Source organism: Gorilla gorilla, chromosome 20 (genome assembly GCF_029281585.2).
Source record: "Gorilla gorilla gorilla isolate KB3781 chromosome 20, NHGRI_mGorGor1-v2.1_pri, whole genome shotgun sequence".
NCBI lineage: Eukaryota > Metazoa > Chordata > Mammalia > Primates > Hominidae > Gorilla > Gorilla gorilla.
Window position 1 is genome coordinate 60,687,991 of NC_073244.2, and position 27,692 is coordinate 60,715,682.

Genomic DNA, 27,692 nt, shown 5'->3' on the forward strand with positions numbered 1-27,692 from the left:
CTGTCTCAAAAAAACAAATAAAATAGGCCGGGTGTGGTGGCTCACACCTGTAATCCCAGCACTTTGGGAGGCCAAGGTAGGAGGATCCCTGAGATCAGGAGTTCAAGACCAGCCTGGGCAACATGGCAAAACCCCTTCTCTACTAAAAATACAAAAATTAGCTGGACATGGTGGCATGCACCTGTAATCCCAGCTACTTCGAAGGCTAAGGTAGGAGAATCGCTTGAATCTGGGAGGTGGAGGTTGCAGTGAGCTGAGACTGTGCAACTGCACTCCAGCCTGGACAGAGCAAGACTCTATCTCAAAAAATAATAATGATGGCTGGGCGCGGTGGCTCACACCTGCAATCCTGGCACTTTGGGAGGCTGAGGCAGGCAGATCACGAGGTCAAGAGATCGAGACCATCCTGGCCAACATGGTGAAACCCTGTCTCTACTAAAAATACAAAAATTAGCTGGGTATGGTGGCACGTGCCTGTTGTCCCAGTTACTTGGGAGGCTGAGGCAGGAGAATTGCTTGAACCCAGGAAGCAGAGGTTGCGGTGAGCCAAGATCGTGCCACTATACTCCAGCCTGGCAACAGAGCGAGACTTTGTCTCAAAACAACAACAACAATAAAAATAAAATAATAATAATAATAAAATAAGAGGGAGAAATCTGCCAAAGGAAAGGGACAATAGGCTTAACAGAAGTCTGAAACACAGCAGAGAAGACATTAAACTTTAAAGCTCCAGCCTGGCGCAGTGGCTCACACCTGTCATCTCAGCACTTTGGGAGGCCGAGGTGGATGGATCACGAGGTCAGGAGTTCAAGACCAGCCTGGTCAAGATGGTGAAACCCCATCTCTACTAAAAATACAAAAATTAGCCAGGTGTGGTGGCAGGTGCCTGTAATCCCAGCTACTCAGGAGGCTGAGACAGAAGAATTGCTTGAACTCGGGAGGCGAAGGTTGCCGTGAGCCAAGATTGCACCACTGCACTCCAGCCTGAGCAACAGAGAAAGACTCTGTCTCAAAACAAAAACAAAAACAAAAACAAAAAAAAACTTTAAAGCTCCAAAATAATCCCTGATTCCATGTTCTGCATCCAAGGCACACTGGTGCAAGGAGTGGGCTCCCAAAGTCTTGGGCAGCGAAGTCCAGCCCCAATGTCTCCTCACACAGGTTGGAGTTTAGTGCCTGCAGCTGTTGTAGGCTCAGGGTGCAATCTGCTGGCAGACCTGTCACTCTGGGATCTAGAGAAGAGGGGTCCCCTTCTCACAGCTCCACTAGGCAGTGCCCTGGTGGGGACTCTATGTTGGGCCTCCAACCCCACCTTTCCCCCTTGGCACTGTCCTAGTAGAGGCTCTCTGTAGGGACTCCAACCATGCAGCCGACTTCTGCCTGGACACCCAGGCTTTCCTACACATCCTCTGAAATCCAGGTGGGAGCTGCTAAGCTTCCTTCACTCTTGCATTCTGTGCACCTGCAGGCTTAATCCCACATGAAAGCTGCCAAAGTTTATGGCTTGCACCCTCTGGAGTGGTGGCCCAAGCTGTACTTGGGACCCTGTGAGTCATGGCTGGTGATCGAACAGCAGGGATGCAGGGGAGCAGTGTCCCCAGGCTGAGCAGGAGACAGGGCCCTGGATCTGGCCCAGTAAACCACTCTTTCCTTATATGCCTCAGAGCCTGTGATGGGGGAGGCTGTTTTGAAGACTCCTGAAATGCCTTCAAGGCCTTTTTCCCATTGTCTTGGCTGTTAGCACTTGGCTTCCTTTTAGTCACGCAAACCTCTCCAGCAAGGCAATACAGCCTGCTTCTATTTCTCTCCTAAAAAATGCTCTTCCCTTCTCTACCACATTGCCAGGTTGTGACTTTTCTAAACTTTTATGCTGTGCTTCCTATTTATTGATTGATTTTTCAGAGACAGGGTCTCACTGTGTCACTCAGGCTCGTGTGCAGTGGCTATTCATAGGCATGATCCCACTCCTGATCAACACGGGAGTTTTGACGTGCTCCATTTTCAGCTTAGGTCAGTTCACCCCCTGCTAGGCAACCTGGTAGTCTCCCACGCATGGGAGGTTACCATATTGAAGCCAAACTTAGCATGGACACCTAATCAGCATAACACACTACAGCCCAGAACTTCCTGGGCTCAAACCATCCTCCTGCCTCAGCCTCCAAGTAGCTGGGACTACAGGCATGTGCCACAGAGCCTGGCTGCCTCTCTTTATTTATTTATTTATTTAAGACGGAGTCTTGCTCTGCCACCCAGGCTGGAGTGCAGTGGCGCAGTCTCGATTCACTGCAAGCTCCGCCTCCCAGGTTCATGTCATTCTCCTGCCACAGCCTCCTGGGTAGCTGGGACTACAGGCGCCTGCCACCACACTCGGCTAATTTTTTGTATTTTTAGTAGAGACGGGGCTTCACTGTGTTAGCCAAGATGGTCTCGATCTCCTGACCTCGTGATCCACCTGCCTTGGCCTCCCAAAGTGCTGGGATTACAGGCATGAGCCACCGCGCCTGGTCCAGAACATCCCTTTTTAAGAATGAAAACTTGCCAGGCACGGTGGCTTACGCCTGTAATCCCAGTACTTTGGAAGGCCGAGGTGGGTGGATCACCTGAGATAAGGAGTTCAAGACCAGCCTGGCCAACACAGTGAAACCCTATCTCTACTAAAAATACAAAAATCAGCCAGGTGTGGTGGCACACACCTATAATCCCAGCAGCTCAGGAGGCTGAGGCAGGAGAGTCGCCAAGATCGCGCCATTGCACTCCAGCCTGGGCAACAAGAGCCAAACTACGTCAAAAACAACAACAACAACAACAAAAAGAAATAGAAGAAAAGAAAGAGAAAGAAAGATAGATTTAAATTATTCGGGTGTGGTGGCTCAGGTCTGTAGTCCCAGCTACTTGGGAGGCTGAAGTGGGAGGATCTGTTTGAGCCTGGGAGGTCAAGGCTGCAGTGAACTATGATTACAACACTGCACTCCAGCCTGGGCAACAGAGTGAGACCTTGTCTCAAGAAAAAAATGTTAACATCACCAGTGATATGGCATATGGACATCATACATCCCCCAGTATGATATAATGAGAAGAGCAATGCCTCTCTGTGGCATTCTCTCTACCCCCACCCCACAAAAAGTATAACTTCAATCCAAGCAAGATAACAACAGATCAGAGGAACACAAATTGAGAGACAGTCTACAAAACAACTGACTAGTATTCTTCTAGTTTCCAGATCATGAAAGACAAGGAAAAAGTAACAAACTATCACAGATTGCAGAAGACTAAGGAGGTATGACAACCAAATGCAACATAGTAACCCCGACTGCAGCCTGGCGTGGGAAAAAGACATTAGTGGAAATACAGAAAACCTGAATGAACTCTTTCATTTTGTCAAAAGTATTGTGCCACCTCAATGTCTTGTTTTGTTTTTTTGTTTTGTTTTGTTTTGTTTTTTTTTGAGACAGAGTCTCGCTCTCTCACCCAGGCTGGAGTGCAATGGCGCGATCTTGGCTCACTACAACTTCCACCTCCCGGGTTCAAGCCATTCTCCTGCCTCAGCCTCTCGAGTAGCTGGGACTACAGGCACCCGCCACCACGCCCAGCTAATTTTTGTACTTTTAGTAGAGTCGGGGTTTCACCATGTTGGCCAGGCTGGTCTCAAACTCCTGACCTCAGGTGATCCGTCCCCTCTAACCTCTCAAAGTGCTAGGACTACAGGTGCGAGGCACTGCTCCGGCCAATGTCTGAGCTTTAACAAACTTTGCCAAAGCAATGCAACATTCTAACATTTGGGGAACCTGGGTGATGGATATTTTTTAAATGTCTGTACAATCTTTGCAACTCTTCTGTAAGGCTAAAAATAGTTCAAAGTGAAAATGAAACAAAACAGGCCCAACACAATAGCTGGCACTTGTAATCCCAGCACTTTGGAAGGCTGATGTGGGTGGATTACCTCAGGTCAGGAGTTCGAGACCAGCCTGGCCAACATATTGAGACCAAAAATTAGGCCAGCACTTTGGGAGGTCAAGCCAGGTGGATCACAAGTTCAGGAAATTGAGACCGGCCTGGATAACACAGTGAAACCCCGTCTCTACTTAAAATACAAAAAAAATTTTAGCCGGGCGTGGTGGCATGCGTCTGTGGAGGTGGAAGTTGCAGTGAGCCAAGATTGGGCCACTGCACTCCAGACTGGGTGACAGAGTGAGACTCCATCTCAAAAAAAAAAAAAAAAAAAAAAAGGCAGAGCAGGGCCAGTGGCTCACACATGTAATCCTAGCGCTTTGGGAGGCTGAGGCCAGAGGATTGTTTGAGCCCAGGAATTTAAGATCGGCCTGGACAACATAGTGAGACCTTATCTCTACCAAAAATTTTAAAGAAAATTAGCCAGGCATGGTGGCACACACCTGTAATCTCAGCTACTCAGGAGGCTGAAGCAGAAGACTTGCTTGAACCCAGGAGGCAGAGGTTGCAGTGAACTGAGATCGCACCACCGCACTCCAGCCTGAGCAACAGAGTGAGACTCTGTCTCAAAAAATAAATAAAATAAAACAAATGCTGCCATAACCTCAGAGAATGACTATGAGGAATTGGAGAGTCTGACTGTATTATTTTCTTGTTGCCGCTACAACTTACCACGAACTTAGTGGCTTAAAACAACACAAGTTTATTAGAATGCAATTCTAGAGGTTGGACGTCGAAAACAGGGCTGTGTTTCCTCTGGAGGCTCTAGGGGAGAGTCTGTTTCCTTGCCTTTTCAAGCTTCGGGAAGCCGCCTCCATTCCTTGGCTCATGGCCGTTCCTCTGTCTTCAAACTTCAAAGCCAGCACCATGGCATCCTCTCTTTTCTGACCTCTATGTCCATCCTCACATCTTCCATGAATCAGACCTTCCTGCATCCCTCTTTTTTTTGATTTTTTATTTTTGAGACAGAGTCTCACTCTGTTGCCCAGGCTGGAGTGCGGTGGCTCAATCTCGGCGCACTGCAGCCTCCACCTTCCGGGTTCAAGCGATTCTCCTGCCTCAGCCTCCCCAGTCGCTGGGATTACAGGCGCCCACCACCATGTCCAGCTAATTTTTGTTATTTTTAGTAGGGATGGGGTTTTGCCATGTTGGCCAGTCTGGTCTTGAACTCCTGGCCTCAGGTGATCCACCTGCCTCGGGCTCCCAAAGTGCTGGGATTACAGGAGTGAGCCACTGCACCCAGCCACGTCCCTCTTCTTTTAAAGACCCTTATGATTAGTGGGCCTACCCAAATGATCCAAGATAATATCCCTAACTCATCAGCCTTAATTTTTTATTTTTTATTTTTTTGAGACAGGGTCTTGCTTTGTCACCCAGGCTGGAGTGCAGTGGTGTGATCATAGCTCACTGCAGTTTTGACTTCCTTGGCTCAAATGATCCTTCCACCTCAGCCTCCCAAGTAGCTGGATTACTGATGTGCATGACCACACCTGGCTTTTTGTTTTGTTTTGTTTTTGGGACAGAGTCTCACTCTGTTGCCCAGGCTGGAGTGCAGTGGTGCCATCTCAGGTCACTGCAACCTCCACCTCCCAGGTTTAAGTGATTCTCCTACCTCAGCCTCCAGAGTAGCTGGGATTACAGGCGCGAGCCACCCGGCCCAGCTTATTTTTGTATTTTTAGTAGAAATGGGGTTTCACCATGTTTACTAGGTTTGTCTTGAACTCCTGACCTCAGGCAATCCAGCCACCTTGGCCTCCCAAAGTGCTGGGATTATAGGAGTGAGCCACTGTGCCTGACCCACCTTTTAAGTTTTGTTCTAACTTCTTGAGCAAAAAAATGGCACCTTGGCTGGGTGCGGTGGTGCACGCCTATAATCTCAGCACTTTGGGAGGCCAAGTCAAGTGGATCACTTAAGGTCAGGAGTTCGAGACCAGCCTAGCCAACATGGTGAAACCTCATCTCTACTAAAAATACAAAAATTAGGTTGGGTGTGGTGGCTCACACTTGTAATCCCAGCACTTTGGGAGGCCGAGGTGGGTGGATCATGAGGTCAGAAGTTCGAGACCAGCCTGGCCAACATGGTGAAACCCCATCTCTACTAAAAATACAAAAATTAGCCTGGTGTGGTTGCACACACCTGTAATCCCAGCTACTCAGGAGGCTGAGGCAGGAGAATCACTTGAACCCAGGAGGTGGAGGTTGCAGTGAGCCAAGATCACACCACTGTACTCCAGCCTGGGCAACAGAGCAAGGCTCCATCTCAAAAAAAAAAAAAAAAAAAGGCTGGGCATGGTGGCTCACGCCTGTAATCCCAGCACTTTGGGAGGCCAAGGTGGGTGGATCACGAGGTCAGGAGATTGAGACCATCCTGGCTAACACGGTGAAACCCCGTCTCTACTAAAAATACAAAAAATTAGCCAGGCGTAGTGGCGCCTGTAGTCCCAGCTACTCGGGAGGCTGTGGCAGGAGAATGGCGTGAACCTGGGAGGTGGAGCTTGCAGTGAGCTGAGATCGTGCCACTGCACTCCAGCCTGGGCGACAGAGCGAGACTCTGTCTCAAAAAAAAAAAAAAAAAAATTAGCTGGTGTGGTGGTGCACACCTGTAATCCCAGCTACTCAGGAGGCTGAGGCAGGAGAATCGCTTGAACTCAGGAGGCGAAGGTTGCACAGTGAGCCGAGATCATGCCGCTGCACTCCAGCCTGGGCAACAAGAGCGAGACTCTGACTCGAAAAAAAAAAAAAAAAAAAAAACAAGAATGGGAGAAAATAGGAGACAGAGACCAGAAAGATGGTGGACAGAGAGAGATAGAGAAGGCCAAAGACCGTGAAATAAATGGACACAGACCCAGACAGAGGGAAGACAGAGACCTAGAGAGAGGGACATAGAAGTCCAGGGGACATAGAATCCCAGACAGGGTGGGTGCAGTGGCTTACACCTGTAATCCTAGCACTTGGAGAGGCCTAGTATGGTGGATTGCTTGGGCTCAGGAGTAGAAGAGCAGCCTGGGCAACATAGCAAGACCCTGTCTCTACAAAAATTACAAAAAATAGCCATGCATGCTGGCTCACGCCTATAGTCCCAGTTACTTAGAAGAGGTGGGAGGGGCCAGGTGGGGTGGCTCATGCCTGTAATCCCAGCACTTTGGGAGGCCAAGGTGGGCGTATCACCTGAGGTCAGGAGTTCGAGACCAGACTGATCAACATGGAGAAACCCTGTCTCTACTAAAAATACAAAATTAGCTGGGCATGGTGACACATGCCTGCAATCCCAGCTACTTGAGAGGCTGAGGCAGGAGAATCACTTGAACCTGGGAGGCGGAGGCTGCGGTAAACCGAGATTGCACCATTGCACTCCAGCCTGGGTGACAAGAGCGAAACTCCGTCTCAAAAAAAAAAAAAAAAAAGAAGTGGGAGGATCGTTTGAGCCCAGAAAGTCGAGGCTGCAGTGAGCCAAGATTGTGCCACTAGACTCCAGCCTGGGCGACAGACTGAGACCCTGTCTCAAAAAATAAAGAAAGAAAGAGAGAGAGAGAAAGAAAAGAAAAGGGCCGGGTGAGGTGGCTCACGCCTGTAATCCCAGCACTTCGGGAGGCCGAGGCGGGCAGATCACCTGAAGTCAGGAGTTCGAGACCAGCCTGGCCAACATGGCAAAACCTCGTCTCTACTAAAAATACAACAGTTGTAGGGTCCAGCCCCACAGGGTCGGTGGGTTTTTCTCCCTGTTTGCAGAGATGAGAGATTGTGGAAATAAAGACACAAGACAAAGAGATAAAAGAAAAGACAGCTGGGCCTGGGGGACCACTACCACCAAGACACGGAGACCGGTAGTGGCCCCGAATGCCTGGCTGCGCTGATATTTATTGGATATAAGACAAAGAGGCAGGGTAAGGAGTGTGAGACATCTCCAAGGATAGGTAAGGTCCCCTGGGTCATGTATCCACTGGACAGGGGGCCCTTCCCTGCCTGGCAGCCGAGGCAGAGAGAGGAGAAAGAGAGACAGCTTATGCCATTATTTCTGCATATCAGAGACTTTTAGTACTTTCACTAATTTGCTATTGCTATCTAGAAGGCAGAGCCAGGTGTACAGGATGGAACATGAAAGCGGACTAGGAGCATGACCACTGAAGCACAGCATCACAGGGAGACGGTTAGGCCTCTGGATAACTGCGGGTGAGCCTGACTGATGTCAGGCCCTCCACAAGAGGTGGAGGACTAGAGTCTTCTCTAAACTCCCCCGGGGAAAGGGAGACTCCCTTTCCTGGTCTGCTAAGTAGCGGGTGGTTTTCCTTGACACTGAGGCTACCACTAGACCACGGTCCACTTGGCAACGTGCATCTTCCCAGATGCTGGCGTTACCGCTAGACCAAGGAGCCCTCTGGTGGCCCTGTCCGGGCATAACAGAAGGCTCGCACTCTTGTCTTCTGGTCACTTCTCACTATGTCCCCTCAGCTCCTATCTCTGTATGGCCTGGTTTTTCCTAGGTTATGATTGTAGAGCGAGGATTATTATAATATTGGAATAAAGAGTAATTGCTACAAACTAATGATTAATGATATTCATATATAATCATATCTATGATCTAGATCTACTATAACTATTCTTATTTTATATATTTTATTATACTGGAACAGCTCGTGCCCTCGGTCTCTTGCCTTGGCACCTGGGTGGCTTGCCGCTCACATACAATTAGCCGCGTGTGGTGGGCGCCTGTAATCCCAGCTACTCCAGAGGCTAAGGCAGGAGAATTGCTTGAATTCAGGAGGTGGAGGCTGCAGTGAGCCAAGATCGCAACACTGCACTCTAGCCTGGGCGACTGCAAGACTCCATCTCAAGAAAAAGAAAAAGAAAGAAAGGGCCGGGTGCAGTGGCTCACGTCTGTAATCCCAGCACTTTGGGAGGCCAAGGCAGGCGGTCACGAGGTCAGGAGTTCGAGACCAGCCTGGCCAACATGGTGAAACGCTGTCTCTACTAAAAATACAAAAATTAGGTGGGTGTGGTGACGGGTGCCTGGAATCCCAGCTACTCAGGAGACTGAGGCAGGAGAATCGCTTGAAACCGGCAGGTGGAGGTTGCAGTGAGCTGAGATCACGTCCCTGCACTCTAGCCTGGACAACAAGAGGGAAACTCCTCTCAAGAAAAAAAAAAAAAAAGAAAGAAAGAAAGAAAGAAGAAAGGAAGAGAGAAGGAATGGAAGGAAGGAAGACAGGAAGAGAAAGAGTGCCAGGATCAGCAGGGCGTTTGAACCCTTAGTACCTACCTCTCTCCACACCCCCAGCAGAGGGCGACCAGGACTTCTTTCCTGGGAGTCTCAGTGATCAAACCCCTCCACTTCCCCCAAGCCCATCTGATGGAGCTATTTTTATGCAGTGTCACCGGACACCAGTGGCTAGAAGGCCACCGTCTTGTCTCTGCGCCCTTCAGTTCCTGAAAATGACCCTGTGGCATCTCCCCGGCCCACACCCCCAACCCCCGCCCGTTCCGGCAAGACCAGACTCCTTTTGCCAGAGTCATAGCCACAGCTCAGGTCCTGCTAGGTCTCAGAAAGTCTTGCAAAGAATCCAGGTGGAGACTCTAGAGCGAACTCTGGGGAGAGAATGGGGCGTGTGTGCACATGCTCAGTGGTTTGCAGCTGCCAGAGTGACCCTAGGATGGGACAGCCACCGGGACTGTGGCAGCACCCACATGGAGTGATGGTCAGGGAGAGATCAAGAGATATGACTCCGGAGACCCTAAGTCCTCTAGAGACCCCAAGGGGAGACCCAAAGGGGAGCGGCCGAGGAACCCTGAGACAGAGACATGGACAGCTAAGAGATAATGAGCAAAAAGAGACCTAGAGAGGAGAGACAAAGAGACCAAGAGAGACAAGAGATAAACGGAGACAGACCGAGAGTCAAAATAAAGACGGAGACCGATACGTAGAGGCTGGCAGAGGGACCCATACAGAGGCCCCCAGAACGACGAATCTCAGAAATAAATGACCCATAGAGATACTCAGAGATACATCCCAAAAGAGACAGAGACCCAGAGGGGACAGCCGGACACAGACACACAAGACAGTGAGAGACAAAGGTGCAAACAGGGCGACTCCAGGCCGGGCGCCGTGGCTCACGCTTGTAACCCCAGCAATTCGGGAGGCCAAGGAGGGCAGATCACTTGAGGTCGGGAGTACCAGACCTGCCTGGCCAACATGGTGAAACCCCTTCTCAACTAAAAAAAAAAAAAAAAAAGAAAAAAGAAAAAAGAAAAAAAAATTAGCCGGGCTTGGTGGCGCCTGTAATTCCAGCTACTAGGGAGGCTGAGGCACGAGAATCTCTTGATCCCGGGAGGCGGAGGTTGTTGCAGTGAGCCGAGATCGCGCCACTGCACTCCAGCCTGGGCGACAGAAGGAAACTGTGTCTCAAAAAAAAAAAAAAAAAAAAAAAGAAAGAAAGAAGAAAGAGAAAAGAGGCGACTGCAACCGAAGCCTGATTCTGACGAAACACACGCACACGGAAACTTGGAGAGACGCAGGACAGGATCCCGGCGGCAGAAGGACGGAGAGAAAGGGGACCCCGGGACGGGAAAGGCGCAGAGCAGGCGCGGGCGGCGGCGGCGGGGCAGGGCAGGGCGGGCGTCCCGGCAGAGGGCGCGCGGTCGCCCTGTCGCCCTCCGCCCCGCCGGGGTCACAGTGCCCCCTCCCTCGCGCCCTAGCCGCCCTGCCGGGCTATTTTTACGCGCGGACACCGGACACCGGGCTGGGGCGGCAGCGGCGGCCGAGGAGGCCGAGGCGGGGCCGCACCGGGGCCGGGCGTCGGGGCCACACGTCGGTTCGCGGGTCGCCGGGGCTGCGCGCGCCATGGAGCCGCGGTGCCCGCCGCCGTGCGGCTGCTGCGAGCGGCTGGTGCTCAATGTGGCCGGGCTGCGCTTCGAGACGCGGGCGCGCACGCTGGGCCGCTTCCCGGACACTCTGCTAGGGGACCCAGCGCGCCGCGGCCGCTTCTACGACGACGCGCGCCGCGAGTACTTCTTCGACCGGCACCGGCCCAGCTTCGACGCCGTGCTCTACTACTACCAGTCGGGCGGGCGGCTGCGGCGGCCGGCGCACGTGCCGCTCGACGTCTTCCTGGAAGAGGTGGCCTTCTACGGGCTGGGCGCGGCGGCCCTGGCACGCCTGCGCGAGGACGAGGGCTGCCCGGTGCCGCCCGAGCGCCCCCTGCCTCGCCGCGCCTTCGCGCGCCAGCTGTGGCTGCTTTTCGAGTTTCCCGAGAGCTCTCAGGCCGCGCGCGTGCTCGCCGTAGTCTCCGTGCTGGTCATCCTCGTCTCCATCGTCGTCTTCTGCCTCGAGACGCTGCCTGACTTCCGCGACGACCGCGACGGCACGGGGCTTGCAGCTGTAGCCGCAGCCGGCCCGGTGAGAGGCGGGGCGTGGGTGGAGACGGGCGGGGTTTGGGAGGAGATGGGCGGGGTCCAGAGGGGACCTGGCCAATCATAAGGCGGGGCCAGGGGCTGCGAGGGGTGGGCCAGCCGAAGACAGGGTGGGCGGGAGGCGGGGCCTGAGGATCCGGGTCGGAGGACCTGCCCCATCCATCAGAAGGTGGGGTTGAGGTCAGTGAGAAACCCGGCGTGCAGAGGGCAGGGCCCTTGATGCAAGGGGTAGGAGGACAGGAACCTTAAAAATCAGAGCTGAGGGGGCCAAGGAGAGCCTGAAAACTCCGGAGTCTGTGCGGCTGGGTGGTGAAAGCCAGGCCCTGAATAACTCCAGCTGAGGGTGCTGGAGCCCGAGGGGCGACAGTAGGAGGAATCTATGGAAAGAAAGCCAGGTTGAGGGGCCAGAGGAGGGGGCCTAGGGCTCGGCTTGCAGAGAAGGTCTTTTTTTTTTTTTTCCTGTGAGACAGAGTCTTGCTCTGTCGCCCAGGCTGGAGTGCAATGGCGCTATCTCGGCTCACTGCAAGGTCTGCCTCCCGGGTTCAAGCGATTCTCCTGCCTTAGCCTCCCAAGTAGCTGGGATTACAGGTGCAGGCCACCACGCCCGGCTAATTTTTGTATTTTTAGTAGAGGTGGGGTTTCACCGTGTTGGCCAGGATGGTCTCTATTTCCTGACCTCGTGATCCGCCCGCCTCGGCTTCCCAAAGTGCTGGGATTACAGACGTGAGCCACCGCGCTCAGCCGCATTATACTCTGGGCTGGGACTGTGGACGGCAAGGAAAAGCTAGGCACAAGGTGGTGGGGCCAGGGCAGGGATGCTCCCCATCTAGAAAATCAACACTGGAGGCGGGACTTTGAGAGAGAAGAGGTTGCACCCTACTCAAACATGAGTTCCCACGCATGAAGGGGCAGGGACCACGTCTCCAGCCACCCACCAGGTCAGGAAACCAGAAAGTCAGCGGCCCAGGGATGATCCCTGGGATCCTGGGAGGATGTCTGGGATAACCAGGTCACCGAGGGCTTTGGCGCAGCGGCTACTGACCAATGTGTAAAGAGGAGCTGGGTATTTAAATGATGATTAAGGCTGTCCCTGTGTCCTAGCCCCAGCCTGACCCTCCCTGAACACTTTCCTCCCTGCAGTTCCCCGCTCGGCTGAATGGCTCCAGCCAAATGCCTGGAAATCCACCCCGCCTGCCCTTCAATGACCCGTTCTTCGTGGTGGAGACGCTGTGTATTTGTTGGTTCTCCTTTGAGCTGCTGGTACGCCTCCTGGTCTGTCCAAGCAAGGCTATCTTCTTCAAGAACGTGATGAACCTCATCGATTTTGTGGCTATCCTTCCCTACTTTGTGGCACTGGGCACCGAGCTGGCCCGGCAGCGAGGGGTGGGCCAGCAGGCCATGTCACTGGCCATCCTGAGAGTCATCCGATTGGTGCGTGTCTTCCGCATCTTCAAGCTGTCCCGGCACTCAAAGGGCCTGCAAATCTTGGGCCAGACGCTTCGGGCCTCCATGCGTGAGCTGGGCCTCCTCATCTTTTTCCTCTTCATCGGTGTGGTCCTCTTTTCCAGCGCCGTCTACTTTGCCGAAGTTGACCGGGTGGACTCCCATTTCACTAGCATCCCTGAGTCCTTCTGGTGGGCGGTAGTCACCATGACTACAGTTGGCTATGGAGACATGGCACCCGTCACTGTGGGTGGCAAGATAGTGGGCTCTCTGTGTGCCATTGCGGGCGTGCTGACTATTTCCCTGCCAGTGCCCGTCATTGTCTCCAATTTCAGCTACTTTTATCACCGGGAGACAGAGGGTGAAGAGGCTGGGATGTTCAGCCATGTGGACACGCAGCCTTGTGGCCCACTGGAGGGCAAGGCCAATGGGGGGCTGGTGGACGGGGAGGTACCTGAGCTACCACCTCCACTCTGGGCACCCCCAGGGAAACACCTGGTCACCGAAGTGTGAGGAACAGTTGAGGTCTGCAGGACCTCACACCTCCCTAGAGAGAGGGAGGGAGGGCAGGGTGGAGGGCAAGGCTAGGGGGAGGGGATTGGGTTTAGGAAGAGCTAGGTTAAGTCGTAATGAGTGGGGAAACACTGAGTCTTGTTGGGTCTTGGGTTGTGTGGTTTGGTAGCTCCTGTGGGTACCTCCTGAAGCAGCAGCGAATGGCAATGGGTTGTGTTGTGTTAATGAAGACTCAATTGGTTCATACTACTCCGAGTTGTGCAAAGCTCATGGAGCCTTTTGGGGTAGTGTTGAGATAGGTTTGGTCGTATCATTTTGTGAGGTTCCTAGGTCAGTGTTGGGTTTGGTTGGGTTGTGAGTCTGGGAGAGTGTGGTCCAGCTGCATTGTGTAGGATTCTGTGGTTTGGTGGGTCCCCTAGGGCCATGTTGGGTCAAGTTAGATGGTCCCCCATGGCATTGTTGAGATTGAATGTGTGTGGTGTTAAGTTTCGTTGAAACATGGTGGAAATTGTGTAGCTCTGTGATTCTTCCAGGGGCATGTTATTTTAGGTTCTGTGAACTTGCGAGTCATGTAGAAATGTGAAGAGTCCAGTGGTAGAATTTGGGCTTTCTAGGTCACATTGGGTTAAGTTTGTATGACCAAATGAATCTTGTAGGGTTCTGTTGGGCTTAACTGTGTAGAGGTGTGTGGCTGGACATTTTTCGTGGCCACAGCGAGTTGAGTTGTGTTGAATTGTACAACCATATGAGCCTTGTAAGGCCAGTTCAGTTGGGTCATGCCACTGTTTGAGTCTCATAGGGCCATGCTGAATTGAGTTCCATTGAGTTGTGTCACTATGTGAGTCCTACAGGAAGTTGGGTTGAGTTGGACTGTGCGAATGAGTTCCATAGGGCCACATCGGGCTGTTTTGCATTTAGTGGTAGCACCAGGAGCCAAAGGAAATAGCAGTGGGGAAGCATCATGTATCTGGGAGCATGCAGTGGCGAGGGCTCTGGGAGATGTGCCGAGCTGGCTCCCCAGCTCACTGTAGGGGGCGGGACTGGATTCTGTATCCATGGGATTGGGTGTTCATCCAGAGGCGATTGGGTAAATTAGGAAGAGGTGGGTGCTCCTCCTGTTTACCCCACATCCACTTCATTGTGCTGTTCACTCCCATTCTCCCCTACAGTTTTATGCTCAGACATGGAGGTCAGAGCCACAAGGGAAGGGGGAGAGGGGGAGAAAACTGTACTCTGTCCAGACATGATAGAGGGATAGAGCCAAAAGGATGGAGAAAGAGACCCAGAAAAAGGAAGAGGTGGAAACCCAGAGAGACAGAGTCCCAAAGGGAGAGAAACAGAGACTCAGGGAGAGGGAGACAACGACCTGGAGGGTGGGGTATGGCAGAGACGCAGAAGAGAGGAACAGAAATCCAGAGTGGGGAGACAGAGACCAAGAGCAGGGGATAGAAGCTGGGCGAAGTGGCCCATGCCTGTAATCTCAGCACTCTGGGAGGCCGAGGAAGCGGGATTGATTGAGGCCAAGAGTTCAAGACCAGCCTGGGCAACATGGTGAGACCCCATCTCTACAAAAAATACAAAAATTAGCTGAGTGTGGTGGCACATGCCTGTGATCCCAGCTACTCAGGAAGCTGAGGCAGAAAGATCCCTTGACCCTGAGAGGTAGAGGCTGCATTGAGCCATGATTGCACCACTGCACTCCAGCCTGGGCAACAGAGGGAGCCCCCGTCTCAACAAACAAACAAAAAGAGCCGGGGAGGGGGGGGGGGGAGGGAGGGAGAGACAGAGACCCAGAGGGCAGCGTCAGGCACCCAGAGTTGGAGACAGAACAACAGAGTCTCAGGGAAAGAGAACCACAATAGAAAAAGGCAGAAAAGGCCGGGCGCGGTGGCTCATGCCTGTAACCCCAGCACTTTGGGAGGCCGAGGTGGGCAAATTACGAGGTCAGGAGATCCAGACCATCCTGGCTAACACGGTGAAACCCCGTCTCTACTAAAAATACAAAAAAATTAGCTGGGTGCGGTGGTGGGCACCTGTAGTCCCAGCTACTCGGGAGGCTGAGGCAGGAGAATGGCATGAACCTGGGAGGCGGAGCTTGCAGTGAGCCGAGATTGTGCCACTGCACTCCAGCCTGGGCAGCAGAGCAAGACTCTGTCTCAAAAAAAAAAAAAAAAAAAAGAAAAGAAAAAGCCAGAAAAAGTTGGTGCCCCTGAACCCAAGAGTGATGTACAGTCTATTCCGTAGAATCACAGAACAATCCTGAACCAGGCCTGTCACCTACCCTCCCTGCAGCTCAGGAAGGCTGTCAGACAGGCTGGGGGCCTCACTCTGTTTTCCAGGGGAGAAACCTGAGTCTCAGAGCAGGGGAGTGGCTTCCCAAGGTCTCACAGCTTGTCCCCAGGGGCCAGGCAGGCTGTCTGTCTGCTTCACGTGTCCCCATCAGCCTGCTGGGACACACGGGTCCTCCTGAGTCCCGTAGCCTCGTTTCTTACAGACAGGGAAACTGAGGCTCAGAGCGGCAGGTGTTACCCAAGGTCACAAGGCCGAACATTTTCAGAAATCTTTCAGAACTCAAAGGGCATTTAGAGGAAGAAGGCTGAAATCACTAACACATATAGGGCTTCCTTTGGTATCGAAGTACTTTACTTGGATTAATTTATTAAAACCTATCCAGTGGTTTACAGACTGTTGTTGTTATTTTTAGCCATACCCACCCCTTTTTTGGGTCAAATAAATCTTCCTTAGAGACACCAGTGGGAAGCATGGGAAGGGAACTGGTTGGAGGAGAACACGCCTCCTCTTGGCAACTCAAAATGCAGCTCAGGAATTCAGTGTGGAAACCCCTGGTTTCATCTGAGCACCTTTTCATACAGCTAAAGAGAAGAAGGTACAGATGGTGGGAGGAGTTTGATAATGGTTGAAATTAATAGAAGCTTTAGGTAGTCACTTGTCTCTGAAGTGGAGAGAAAGTCACATTTAGGGACAGAATGGAGACGGACCTCACAGTGACAAGAGACAGGTCGGACTCCAGCACAGAGACCTAAAGAGGAGACATAGACAGGAACTGAGGCCGGGAGGGAGGAGAGGCACAGAGCAAAAGAGAGAAATCCAAGGGCAAGGGGGAAGAGGGCAGATGGCCAGGAGCGGGAACAGAGACCCCCACGAGGGGAAAGAGAAGCAGACAGTGACCCCAAGAGAGAGGATGCAAGAGGCTCAGCAAGAAGGAGACTGGGACCCAGAGAGGGTGGACAGATATCCAGAGAGAAGAAAACTGGGACCTAGAAAGAGGGGGACAGAGACCCAGAGAGAAGGGGGGACAGAGACCTGGGGGGAAACAGAGACCCAGAGAGAGGGGGGACAGAGATCCAGAGACAGAGAGAGAGACAGAGACCCAGAGAGCGAAGGGGACAGAGACCCAGAGACAGAAGGGGACAGAGACCCAGAGAGAGAGGGGGACAGAGACCCAGAGAGAGAGGGACAGAGACCCAGAGACAGAAGGGGACAGAGACCCAGAGAGAGAGGGGGACAGAGACCCAGAGAGAGAGGGACAGACCCAGAGTTGGAGGGAGACAGAAATCCAGAGGGAGGGGAACAGAGACCTGGAGATAGGGGACAGAGACTGTTTCCCAGTCACTCTGTTTGGAAACCTCATCCCTACTATCCCCTCCAGGACTAGAAGCTAGAAGCTAGAGTCCTCCTGCTATGCGGCAGGATGTATTGGCTGTTTAGGAACAGGGTAAGGGTGGAGAAGCTGGAGAGGTGACCTGAACGCACACCCAAAGCCTGGGAAGTGGCCCTCCCACCCCCCCCCCCCCAATAAATAACTGGAGCAGCCTTGTGTGTTGCCTTGGCTGGGATGGTGAGGAGCAGGAAACACCCTAACCGGGGACACCCTCCTGCCACCTTGCCATGCTATATTTAGGCTGAGGGAGTGTGGGATGACCCTCGAGGCAGGTGTCAGTTTTCCTTCTGAAAATAGCGCAGGCGGAGGGGAGCGGAGTCTCAGGGTGGAGGTGTGGTGGGGTGAGGAGCCCCGCTGCCCTCATGACTGTCCTGAGACACTCCGGCTCCGGTCCCATCCCTGTCTTTCTCAGGGTCTCTCAGGGGCTCTGTCCCCTTCTCGGGGGGGTGGGGGGTCTGCCCTCATGCTCTCTGGGCCTCTGTCTTCTCTCTGGGCTCCTGCCCTCCCCCACTCTCTCTAGTCTCGGTCCCCCTCTTTCTTTTGGTCTCTCCCCACTTTTCCATGTCTTCTCCCTATCTCTCCCTTCATGTCACCGCGCACCATTTCTCAAAGTAGCTGATTGTTCTTAAGACACATCTGTCTATCTCTGGTCCTATGATACCTTGCACGTCTCTTATCTGAGCTCAGGACAAGACCTTCTCCCCGGTCCCCAGCCAGGAAATTCCAGGGGAGAGGAGTATGCGGGAGCCCCCACATCCACTGTCTCCCCGGGCCTGGGGCCTTATCACTGCCCAAGCCCAGCTGGTTAATGTCTGGCGTGGAGCTCCTGGGAAGTGGGGAGGAGAGCAGAGGGTGGGAATCTGCCCCGGGATTGACACGCAATTGGCAAAAGGCGGCAAAGGAATCTCAGGCCCAGACTCCTGGGGCTAATGGAGGAGGAGGCTGGGGGCTGGACTCCTGAGTCTGAGACGGGGCGGGGTTGGGAGGTGGTGGGGGGAACTGTGGGCTTAGTACTCAGGCGCCTGGGGCTGGGGGGAGAAGTGGCTGGGGTCGCAAGTCCTGGGTGTGAGGGAGGAGGGGCTGGATGCCTGGACTCCAGGGTCTGAAGGGAGGAGGGGCTGGGGGCCTGGACTCCTGGGTCTGAGGGAGAAAGGGCTGGGGGCCTGGACTACTAGGTCTAAAGGAGGAGGCAGCTGGAAACTGGGACTCCTGTGACCAAGGCGGCCGGGTTGAACGAGCCAGGCCTGGCTTCCAAGGTCCCGGCACGCGTGTGCAAGGCAGGATCCCCCGGCCCCTCCTCTGCCGCCCGGCGCCACCCCGCCCCCGCCCCCGCCCCCGACCCGGGCCCTGCGGAGCGTGAGCAGCTAGCAGCCGGCGGGCCAGCGAGCGTCCCTGCAGCCAGCGAGCAGGAGGAGGAGCTGCTGCCGGGCGGAGGGCAGCCGCGGGAGCCGAAGAGGGCGCCCCAGGTAAGATCTCCACGCCTCCTCCCTCGGGATTCCGGCGTCCTGGTCGCCCTGCCCTCGGGTGGGGAGGGACGGGGGCGGGGCCGACCGGGGCGGTGCTTGGCGGAGGAAACTGAGGCAAGAGGGAAGTGTCCCAGATATGCAGCCGGTTTCCCCTGAGGGGTCTCGGAGTCCGGAACCCCCAACCCAAATCTGGAGGATGAGGAACCCGGAGTCTGCATTTCTTAGTACCCGAGAAGGAGGGGCCTGAATTCCAGAACTCCTGGGTCTGAGAGAGGAGGGCACTGGGGGCCTGGATTCCTGGGTCTGAGGGAGAAGGGCGCTGGGGGCATGGACTCCTGGGTCTGAAGGAGGAGGGCGCTGGGGGCCTGGACTCCAGGGTCTGAGGGAGAAGGGTGCTGGGGGCCTGGACTTCTGGGATTGAGAGAGGAGGGCGCTGGGAGCCTGGACTCCTCCTGGGTCTGAGGGAGGAGGGCGCTGGGGATCTGAACTCCTGGGTCTGAAGGTGGAGGCCCTGGGGTCTGCACTACTCGGTCTGAGGGAGAAGGCGGTCCTGGCTGGGTCAGCCTGGGCTCCTTTCACTCTCCACCCTTCCCCTTTCCTGTACCGAGGAGCCAGGGCAGGCAGCCACTCCAGGTATGTGCAGAAGTCTTGGGCGGGCCCTGGCCTGTCCTGTGAGGAGGGAACATTCCAGGAAGCAGCTTGGGGAACCAGGGCTTCTTGAGTGTGGGCCCTCAGGGACCCGGGTGTCCAGGCCAGTTCCGCCCCATCTGGGAGATGAATGGGCCGAGGGGGATGTAATCTCTTCCAGCCTCCTTCATCCACTGCCTCTCCCTTCCCCTATTCTCCCCTCCCCTCCCTCCATCTGCTTCCCATTCCAGCCAGGAGCCATCACCTGGGTAGAAAAGGGGCCTCTGGAAAGGGGGCGGGGCCTTGACTCTTGGGTACCCTGCACTTGAAGAGGAACTCTGGGAAGGGGTTGTTCAGGGATTTGGCCCCTTCCCCACCTGCCTCTATAACCTGTCTATTCTTTTCTTCCCCTAGGTGGTTGCCCCCTCCCTCTCCTGAGATGTCAGGAAGGAGGGGGCCACCTGTGTCCTCCACAGGGGCCCCCCGAAGCCTGGGGACTCCCAGCCCCAGAGCTCCGAGGCGGAGGAGGTGCTGACAGGTCTGGTAACTACTGACTGTTTCCCAGTCTTCTCCACGCCACCCTTTCCCAGAACCACAGGCTTCCAGAATGTTGTAGGGAAACTGCAAAATCCGCGCCTCCACCAGCCTCTCCCAGCGCCAGGTCAATTTCACACACAGGGAAACTGAAGCCTGCCTCAGAGGGGCAGCGTTTTACCTCCTTAGTGGCAGTTTTGAGGTGAACTGGGGTCTCCCTAGGATTCCAGGTTGTGACCTTTCTCTAAATTGTGGAATGTGGCCAGGCGTGGTGGCTTGAGTCTGTAGTCCCAGCTACTCAGGAGGCTGAGGCAGGAGAATGCCATGAACTTGGGAGGCGGAGCTTGCAGTGAGCCAAGATCGCGCCACTGCACTCCAGCCTGGGCGACAGAGGGAGATTCCATCTCAAAAAAAAAAAAAAAAAAAATTTGTTTGGGACCAGGCATGGTGGCTTATGCTTGTAATCCCAGCACTTTGGGAGGCCAGGACAGGACTATTGCTTGAGGTTGGGAGTTCAAGACCAGTCTGGCCAACATGGTGAAACCCCATCTCTATTAAAAATACAAAAATTAGCTGGGCACAGTGGCAGGTGCTTGTAATCCCACCTACGCAGAAGGCTGAGGCAGGAGAATCACTTGAACCCAGGAGGCAGACATTGCAGTGAGCCAGGATTGTGCCACTGTACTCCAGCCTGGCCAACAGAGTGAGATTCTGTCTCAAAAAAAAAAAAAATTGTTTGGAACATCCTCCAAGATGCAAGACTGTCGGTTCCTCAGAGTTGCACAGGAAGGACGGCAGAGTGCAGTTGCCCAGAGGTGAAGTCCCATCTCTGCCATTTGCTGGCTGTGTGACCGGGCACAAATCATTAACTTCTCTGAGCCTGTATTTCAACATCTGTTACTGTTAAGTAATAGTAGTTGAATTATTTTTATTTTTATTTTATTATTATTATTGTTTTTTAAGACGGAGTTTTGCTCTTGTTGCCCAGGCTGGAGTGCAATGGTGCAATCTCAGCCCACCACAACCTCCACCTCCTGGGTTCAAGTGATTGTCCTGCCTCAGCCTCCCAAGTAACTGGAATTATAGACATGCGCCACCACACCCGGGTAATTCTGTATTTTTAGTAGAGAAGGGGTTTGACCATGTTGACCAGGCTGGTCTGGAACTCCTCACCTCAGGTGAGCCGCCCATCTCGGCCTCCCAAAGTGCTGGGATTACAGGTGTGAGCCACCATGCCTGGCCTTCTTTTTACCTTTGAGACAGAGTCTCACTCTTGTCGCCCAGGCGGCAGGGGAGTGGTGCACTCTCTGCTAACTGCAACCTCGGCCTCCTGGGTTCAAGTGATTCTCCTGCCTCAGCCTACCCAGTAGCTGGGATCACAGGCGTGCAGCACTACGCCCGGTTAATTTTGGTATTTTTAGTAGAGATGAGGTTTCACCATGTTGGCCAGGCTGCTCTCGAACTCCTGACCTCAAGTCATCCACCCGCCTCAGCCTCCCAGAGTGCTGGGATTAGAGGTGTGAGGCATAGTGCCTGGCCTGTAGTAGCTGAATATTTATTATTAATCTACAAGTTGGGCATTACGCAAGCCCTAGATATAGGGTCCCCCAAACTTCTAGAACAAGGGCTTCCCCACAATCCTGGCAGGCAAGCCTCCCCTGGGGTTCCCAACTTCTTTCCCCACTGAAGTTTTTACCCCCTTCTCTAATCCCAGCCTCCCTCTCTCTGTCTCCAGGTGCTCCGAGAGATGCTCCCTCTCCCCTCATGCTCCCTCCCCATCCTCCTCCTTTTCCTCCTCCCCAGTGTGCCAATTGAGTCCCAACCCCCACCCTCAACATTGCCCCCTTTTCTGGCCCCTGAGTGGGACCTTCTCTCCCCCCGAGTAGTCCTGTCTAGGGGTGCCCCTGCTGGGCCCCCTCTGCTCTTCCTGCTGGAGGCCGGGGCCTTTCGGGAGTCAGCAGGTGCCCCGGCCAACCGCAGCCGGCGTGGGGTGAGCGAAACTGCACCAGCGAGTCGTCGGGGTGAGCTGGCTGTGTGCGATGCAGTCAGTGGCTGGGTGACAGACCGCCGGACCGCTGTGGACTTGCGTGGGCGCGAGGTGGAGGTGTTGGGCGAGGTGCCTGCAGCTGGCGGCAGTCCCCTCCGCCAGTACTTCTTTGAAACCCGCTGCAAGGCTGATAACGCTGAGGAAGGTGGCCCGGGGGCAGGTGGAGGGGGCTGCCGGGGAGTGGACAGGAGGCACTGGGTATCTGAGTGCAAGGCCAAGCAGTCCTATGTGCGGGCATTGACCGCTGATGCCCAGGGCCGTGTGGGCTGGCGATGGATTCGAATTGACACTGCCTGCGTCTGCACACTCCTCAGCCGGACTGGCCGGGCCTGAGACCCATGCCCAGGAAAATAACAGAGCTGGATGCTGAGAGACCTCAGGGATGGCCCAGCTGATCTAAGGACCCCAGTTTGGGAACTCATCAAATAATCGCAAAATCACAATTCTCTGATTTTGAGCTCAATCTCTGCAGGATGGGTGAAACCACATGGGGTTTTGGAGGTTGAATAGGAGTTCTCCTGGAGCAACTTGAGGGTAATAATGATGATGATATAATAATAATAGCCACTATTTACTGAGTGTTTACTGTTTCTTATCCCTAATACATAACTCCTCAGATCAACTCTCATGGATTTGATCATTGGTGGCCCTTGGTGTTAAGTTGCTGACTACTCAGTCTCAGAGGACACCACCTTGCTGGGGAGTGGGAGGGGACATTTCACGATGTGGGTGGAGGAGGAGAGAAACTAGAACAGGCAAGCAGATGACCAGGGGACCTTGAGAACGTGGCCCACAGAAGGCCTTTAAGTATCTGGGAGCTGGGGTTCAAATGGGAAATCTTCCTTGGTAAGAGGGGGCAAAGGTTGACTTAGAATATTCTGTTTTGAGGTAATAAGCTACCGATCACAGGGGAGTACAAGCAAGGTTGAATGAGAAGTGATCAGGATGCTGGAGAGTTCAGCCCTCGGCAGGGAGCTGAAGTCAGGTTTCTAGCCCTCTTCCCTATGCCAACCTTTACTCTACACTGGGAAAGAAACAGACCTTAAAATTTTCCAGCTTGATGGCCAGGTGCGATGGCTCATTCCTGTAATCCCAGCACTTTGGGAGGCCGAGGTGGGTGAATCACCTGAGGTCAGGAGTTCGAGACTAGCCTGGCCAACATGGTGAAAACCCGACTCTACTAAAATTATAAAAAGAAATTAGCTGGTCGTGGTGGCGGATGCCTGTAATCCAAGCTACTCTGAAGGGTGAGGTAGGAGAATTGCTTGAACTCAGGAGGCAGAGGTTGCAGTGAGCCAAGACTGTGCCATTGCACTCCAGCCTTGGCAAAAAGAGTGAAACTCTGTTTCAGAAAAAAGAAAAAAAATTTGTCCAGCTTGAGTGGGGCATGAGTTTATGATTAACCCATCGGCCCCCTGGCTAGGATCAGGGGGTCACTGTCCATTGAGAGCTGTTGAGTAGGGCCAGCAAAATCCAACAGAAAGGCCCCAGAAGCCTGAATGGGGGAGGAGGGGTAAGTGGGATCCTGGGCCTGGCTGCAGAAAGTAGCCTCAGTTTTCCTTGTCTGAAGAATGGGCTGGTAGGATGAGATAACGGGGGTTGAGGAGTCAGAGGCCTTGACTAAAAGCTTGTTTTTTTTTGTTTTTTTGTTTTTTTTTTGAGATGGAGTCTCGCTCTGTCACCACCCAGGCTGGAGTGCAGTGGTGTGATCTGAGCTCACTGCAGCCTTCACCTCCCGGGTTGAAGTGATTCTTCTGCCTTAGTTGGGATTACAGGTGTGCGCCACCACGCCCGGCTACTTTTTGTATTTTTTGGTAGAGACAGGGTTTCGCCATGTTGGCCAGGCTGGTCTCAAACTCCTGACCTCAAGTGATCCGCATGCCTCGGCCTCCCAAAGTGCTGGGATTACGGGCATGAGCCACTGCGCCCGGTGATCAAAAGCTGTTTATAGTGAAGAAGTGACAAGGGAAGCCAGGGACAGACCACAGGCCTTCACAATAGCCTTTCACATGTTACCCATCGCCCCACCAACTCTCTCTCTCTCTCTCTCTTAGGTCCAGCTTTGAGCAAAGGACATAGGCAACTTCTCCCCGCATCTATACAGACCAGGCCCCTGGGCAGGGTGGGGCGTGGCTGCCTCAGTTTCTACGTCTCCTTGTTTTCCATCTGTGACTTTGGTGGTTTTTGCCACCTTCATCTCTGTCTCTAACTTCCAGTGTCTCTCGCCTCTGGGTAGTACTAATAGCTCCCTTTCCATCGTGGTCTCTTTCTTCCTCCCCGTTTCTCCCCTTTCTTGTATTTATTCCTCACTCATCAAAGCCCATCTTTTTCGCTATGTCCCTGTGCACTTCTCTCTAGATCCCTTTCTCTTTCCCCACCCAGCCTACCCAGGTGGAAGTTTTCAACCAAATCAAAGGCAGGCAGGACAGCTGACACCAGCGCTGACTCCTTCAGCACGTGCGGGAAGGGTTGGGGAGCCCCGGGGACGTCTGGAAATCGTTACCCCGAGGTGGGCAGGCCTGGCAGAGGGAGGAAGCAGCCAGGAGGTTCTGGACCCTGGAGCAAAGGGGGGTGTTTCTCATGGATGTCCTGAGGTGCTGGGGGCAGTGCAGGGGTCTCTGTCTGTATCTCTGACACCCCCAGGTCTCTGTCCTTCTTTCTGGGTCTCTGTCTCCCCCACCCCCTGGGTCTCTGAAATCCTGAACTTCTCCATCCCCTTCTGTCCGCCTCTTTCTGACTCTCCATCCCCCACTCCGTGTTTCTCTGTGCCCCTCTTGGAGTCCCTGGCTCTGTCTCTGGGTCTCTTAATCACTCCATCCATCCATGTGCCTGCAGGCCTTTCATTGGCTGGATTGGGGTGGGCGGGTTCTGTCACCTGGGGCAACAGCAACAAACCAGCTCCTGCTTGGCTACAGGGAGGGGGTGGAACCATGGCCAGTGGCACCCTGGCTGTGCGCTGTGGCCCCCCGTGGTCTTCCATCTCTGCAACCGAGATGCCTGAATCCTGGCCCAACTGGCATCTCACCAGCAGCTACGTTACCCATGGCATTATCCTACCCGTACCCTTCCCCCCGCCCACGGTGCAGGTGGGCAGACCCTAGGCTGAAGCCCTGCGGGGCCTGGGGACCCAGAAAGATGGGGGCTGAGAAAAGGGGATTGGGAGCTTGGACTCCTCTCTGAAGGAGGAGGGTCCTGGAGTCCTGGGTCTGAGAGAGGAGACGCCAGGGAATTTGGATGCCAAGGACTGCAGAGGAAAGGGCTGGGGGCCGACTGGAAGAGGTCAGAGTTTGGGGTGGGGGGTGATAGGGACTCCTGAGTCTTTCTAGCTGATGTGCGGCGCCTTCTCTCCATTCCACGGTCGCGGACCCTCTACCTCCGACTGCAAAGCAGGATTCTCGCATCTGGGCTTTCGACGAGGTCCTCAGCAGATGGGAGACAACCTCTGGCTCGGCCTACGTGCCCAAGACCCATGGCGGGCCCTGCGCCCAGCCCAGAGCCCCAGAGCCTGCAGACCCCACGCGGACTGTGGGGATCAAGGATTCAGGAGAAGAGGTAAGATTTGGGGAGTGCCGGAGTCTGCGGGGGACTGCATTTGAGTCCCCTGCTCCTTCACATGAGACTCTGGGTTGCCTTTCCGCAGCTCAGACACCGCAGCTGAACCCTCCTACTGACCACAAAGTACCAGAGCAGCGAGACGAGGGCGCAGTACACTTGCTCTCCCGGCCCGGACGCGCGCGCCCCTAAATACGTCGGGCCCCAGCCCCTCACAACTCTCGGACCACCACCGCGGGGGGCCTTCCCAGGTGGCTGGGGGGAAGCCGGCGCTGGCGAGACCGGCGGAGCTCCGGGAGCCTGGGGCGGGGCCAGAAGGAAATCACAGCTTTGGGGCGTGGCTAAAGGGTCTGGGGCGGGATCGGGAGGTTAGAGGAGCCGGAGGAAGGGCTGGGCATCCAGGCCAGGCCAGAAGGACCAGGGGCTGGAAACTCACCTTCAGGGCTCCTAAGCTGCTATGGAGCTAGACGGCGGGCTGTGGGTGGGGCGGAGACTAGAATATTCTGAGACGTGGTCGGGTGGGAGTTAGGAGAGGTAACCTGGAGTTGTTGCCCAAGATGCAGCTCAGCTCCAGTGGCCACACCAAGAAGGCTTGAGACCGGGGGCAGAACCGGGGGGGTTTTGTGGTGGCTGGGGGCCTGGATTTGAGTTCCTTGACCAGCAGGAGGGCTTGCATTTAGGGAGGTGAGGTTGGGAAGGGTTCGGGTATGAGGAAGGAAGCTGAAGTTCCCTGGCGTGGGTGGCAGGAAGGGCTCTGACCCTGGGGCGGGCTGTGAGGGCCGTGGCCGTCATGGCTGTCGAGGCCGAAGGAGAGGGATTCTGAACTCGGGACCCAGGGCTTGGGATGGGGTATGAAATCTATGTCTTGGGTATGCCTCCTCCCCCAATCTTGCTCAGGCTCTAATCGCCTGCACGAAGAACCCCGCGCTGTCTGGCCGGCCTTTCACAGTATCCGACCACGGCGTCCTGAACCGCCGCCAGCTCTATCTGACCACCTCGGCGCGGGACTTTCGGTTCTATCCCAAGTAAGCCGGGCTCTCGCTCGGCACCGCCTCCTGCCTAGCCCCAGCCGTGGTCGGTGCACGCCGAGCCCCTGGGCTGGCTCCCATTCCCTGACCCGGTGGTCTCAGTCTCGACTCCTAGAGCAGCAACAACCACAGTTCAGACCCCAGCCCCTCCCTCTTTTAGCACCCAGGAGTCCTTAGTGTCACCTCTCAGGAACCGCGGTAGGGACAGGAAGCCTGCACAGCGGCTCGAGGGGATTCCGGATCTGAGGGCACGGCCTCCTTCGGTACTTGAGCCCCCAGATACTCCTTCCCAAGGAAGCGAAAGTCCCCTTTTACTTCCCTAGGATGCGAAAGCTCAGTTTCCAGGACGTTAAGTACCTCGAGGACCCAGGAACGCAGGCAACGCGTGCCCGGTCGCGTCCTTCCTAAGGGGTGCTCGCCTGGAAATGCAGGAGTTTGAATGTGCAGACTCCTTAGATCCCGAGGTCTGAAACTCGTCCCCAAGGATCCAGCTGTATCCTCACCATCCCGCCCTGCTCCCACGGGACGGAGCTGTCCGGATACCCCCGCAAGGACTCCCTGACCTACTGGAGCTTGGAAGAGACGCCCCAGGTCTGGAGCCACGGCCCGCAGCGGCCGCCCTGTCCGCGCTCCTCCAGGCCGCCTCGAGCGCCGCACGGCGGGGCCATGTCTCCGGCTCAGAAAACCTACAGCTCCTCGCTGCACCAGCTCCGCCGGCTCGACCGCTTCCGCCCGCTGGAGGCGACTTGGGGTGGCCCCCACTGGAAGCCCCTGCCGGGCATACACAGCGTCCCGAAAGCCTACAGCACCGAGAACTCCCGCTCAGGCCGCTGGAAGCCGGGGCTAGTGGGAGCCTGCCCGGCCAGCCCCACCCCAGACACGGCCCCTGGCGTGGGGGCGGAGCAGAGCTCTGGACAGCCGCTCACTACGCGGTGTCCGGACCTAGGTGGGCTCGCACTCATTAAGTCTATCCGCAGTGTGGGGACAGGACTAGCCCAGACACGCCCACTCGGCTGCGGCTGGATCGCGGGGAAGGAACTAAGTCCAGATAATGTCCTCCGAGGCTGTGGCCCTGCGGGCAGGACACACCCCCTGCGGGCCTATTCAATAATCAGTTAAATCACCTGAAGCACACGCATTTCCGGGGACCGCTCCGGGCATCCTGGCTTGAGGGTAGGGTGGGCGGAGGTTCCTAAGGGAGAGGTGGGGCTCGGGCTGAATCCCTCGTTGGGAAGCATCTGGGTCAAGTGGCTTCCCTGGCAGCCCAGTCACGGGGAGACCCTCTCTCACTGGGCAGAAGCTAAGTCCCAAGCAGCGCCCCTCCTGTTAGGTTGGACTGTGGTGCAGGAATGGCTCAAGTAGAGGAGAGTGGAGGCTTCAGTCCAGCACCTTTCTCGGGTCACGGCCTCCTCCTGGTTCCCAAGACCCCACCATAGGCAGAGTCAGGC

General features: G+C 54.9%; 3 protein-coding genes across 4 annotated transcripts; all 3 read left to right on the top strand.

Annotated features, from left to right (window-relative positions):
- Positions 1–10,672: 10,672 nt before the first annotated feature.
- Positions 10,673–15,991, top strand: KCNA7 (potassium voltage-gated channel subfamily A member 7). The gene is made up of 2 exons (XM_004061139.5): positions 10,673–11,338; positions 12,493–15,991. Exons 1-2 carry the CDS (start codon positions 10,784–10,786, stop codon positions 13,306–13,308), a joined length of 1,371 nt encoding a protein of 456 aa, XP_004061187.3. The 5' UTR covers positions 10,673–10,783; the 3' UTR covers positions 13,309–15,991.
- Positions 15,992–18,348: 2,357 nt separating this feature from the next.
- On the top strand, positions 18,349–22,747 carry NTF4 (neurotrophin 4). 2 transcript variants are annotated; one of them, XM_055369992.2, is made up of 3 exons: positions 18,349–18,456; positions 19,498–19,621; positions 21,353–22,747. In XM_055369992.2, the coding sequence occupies exon 3, from the start codon at positions 21,365–21,367 to the stop codon at positions 21,995–21,997; it is 633 nt and encodes a 210-aa protein (XP_055225967.1). In that variant the 5' UTR covers positions 18,349–18,456; positions 19,498–19,621; positions 21,353–21,364; the 3' UTR covers positions 21,998–22,747. The 2 variants fall into 2 exon arrangements, with proteins under 2 accessions (XP_055225967.1, XP_055225968.1); XM_055369993.2 differs by lacking the exon at positions 18,349–18,456 and adding an exon at positions 18,510–19,089.
- Positions 22,748–24,594: 1,847 nt separating this feature from the next.
- On the top strand, positions 24,595–27,363 carry LOC115931555 (stabilizer of axonemal microtubules 3-like). Its single transcript, XM_063701194.1, has 5 exons — positions 24,595–24,750; positions 25,055–25,216; positions 26,114–26,241; positions 26,405–26,507; positions 26,701–27,363. Exons 1-5 carry the CDS (start codon positions 24,595–24,597, stop codon positions 27,361–27,363), a joined length of 1,212 nt encoding a protein of 403 aa, XP_063557264.1.
- Positions 27,364–27,692: the final 329 nt, after the last annotated feature.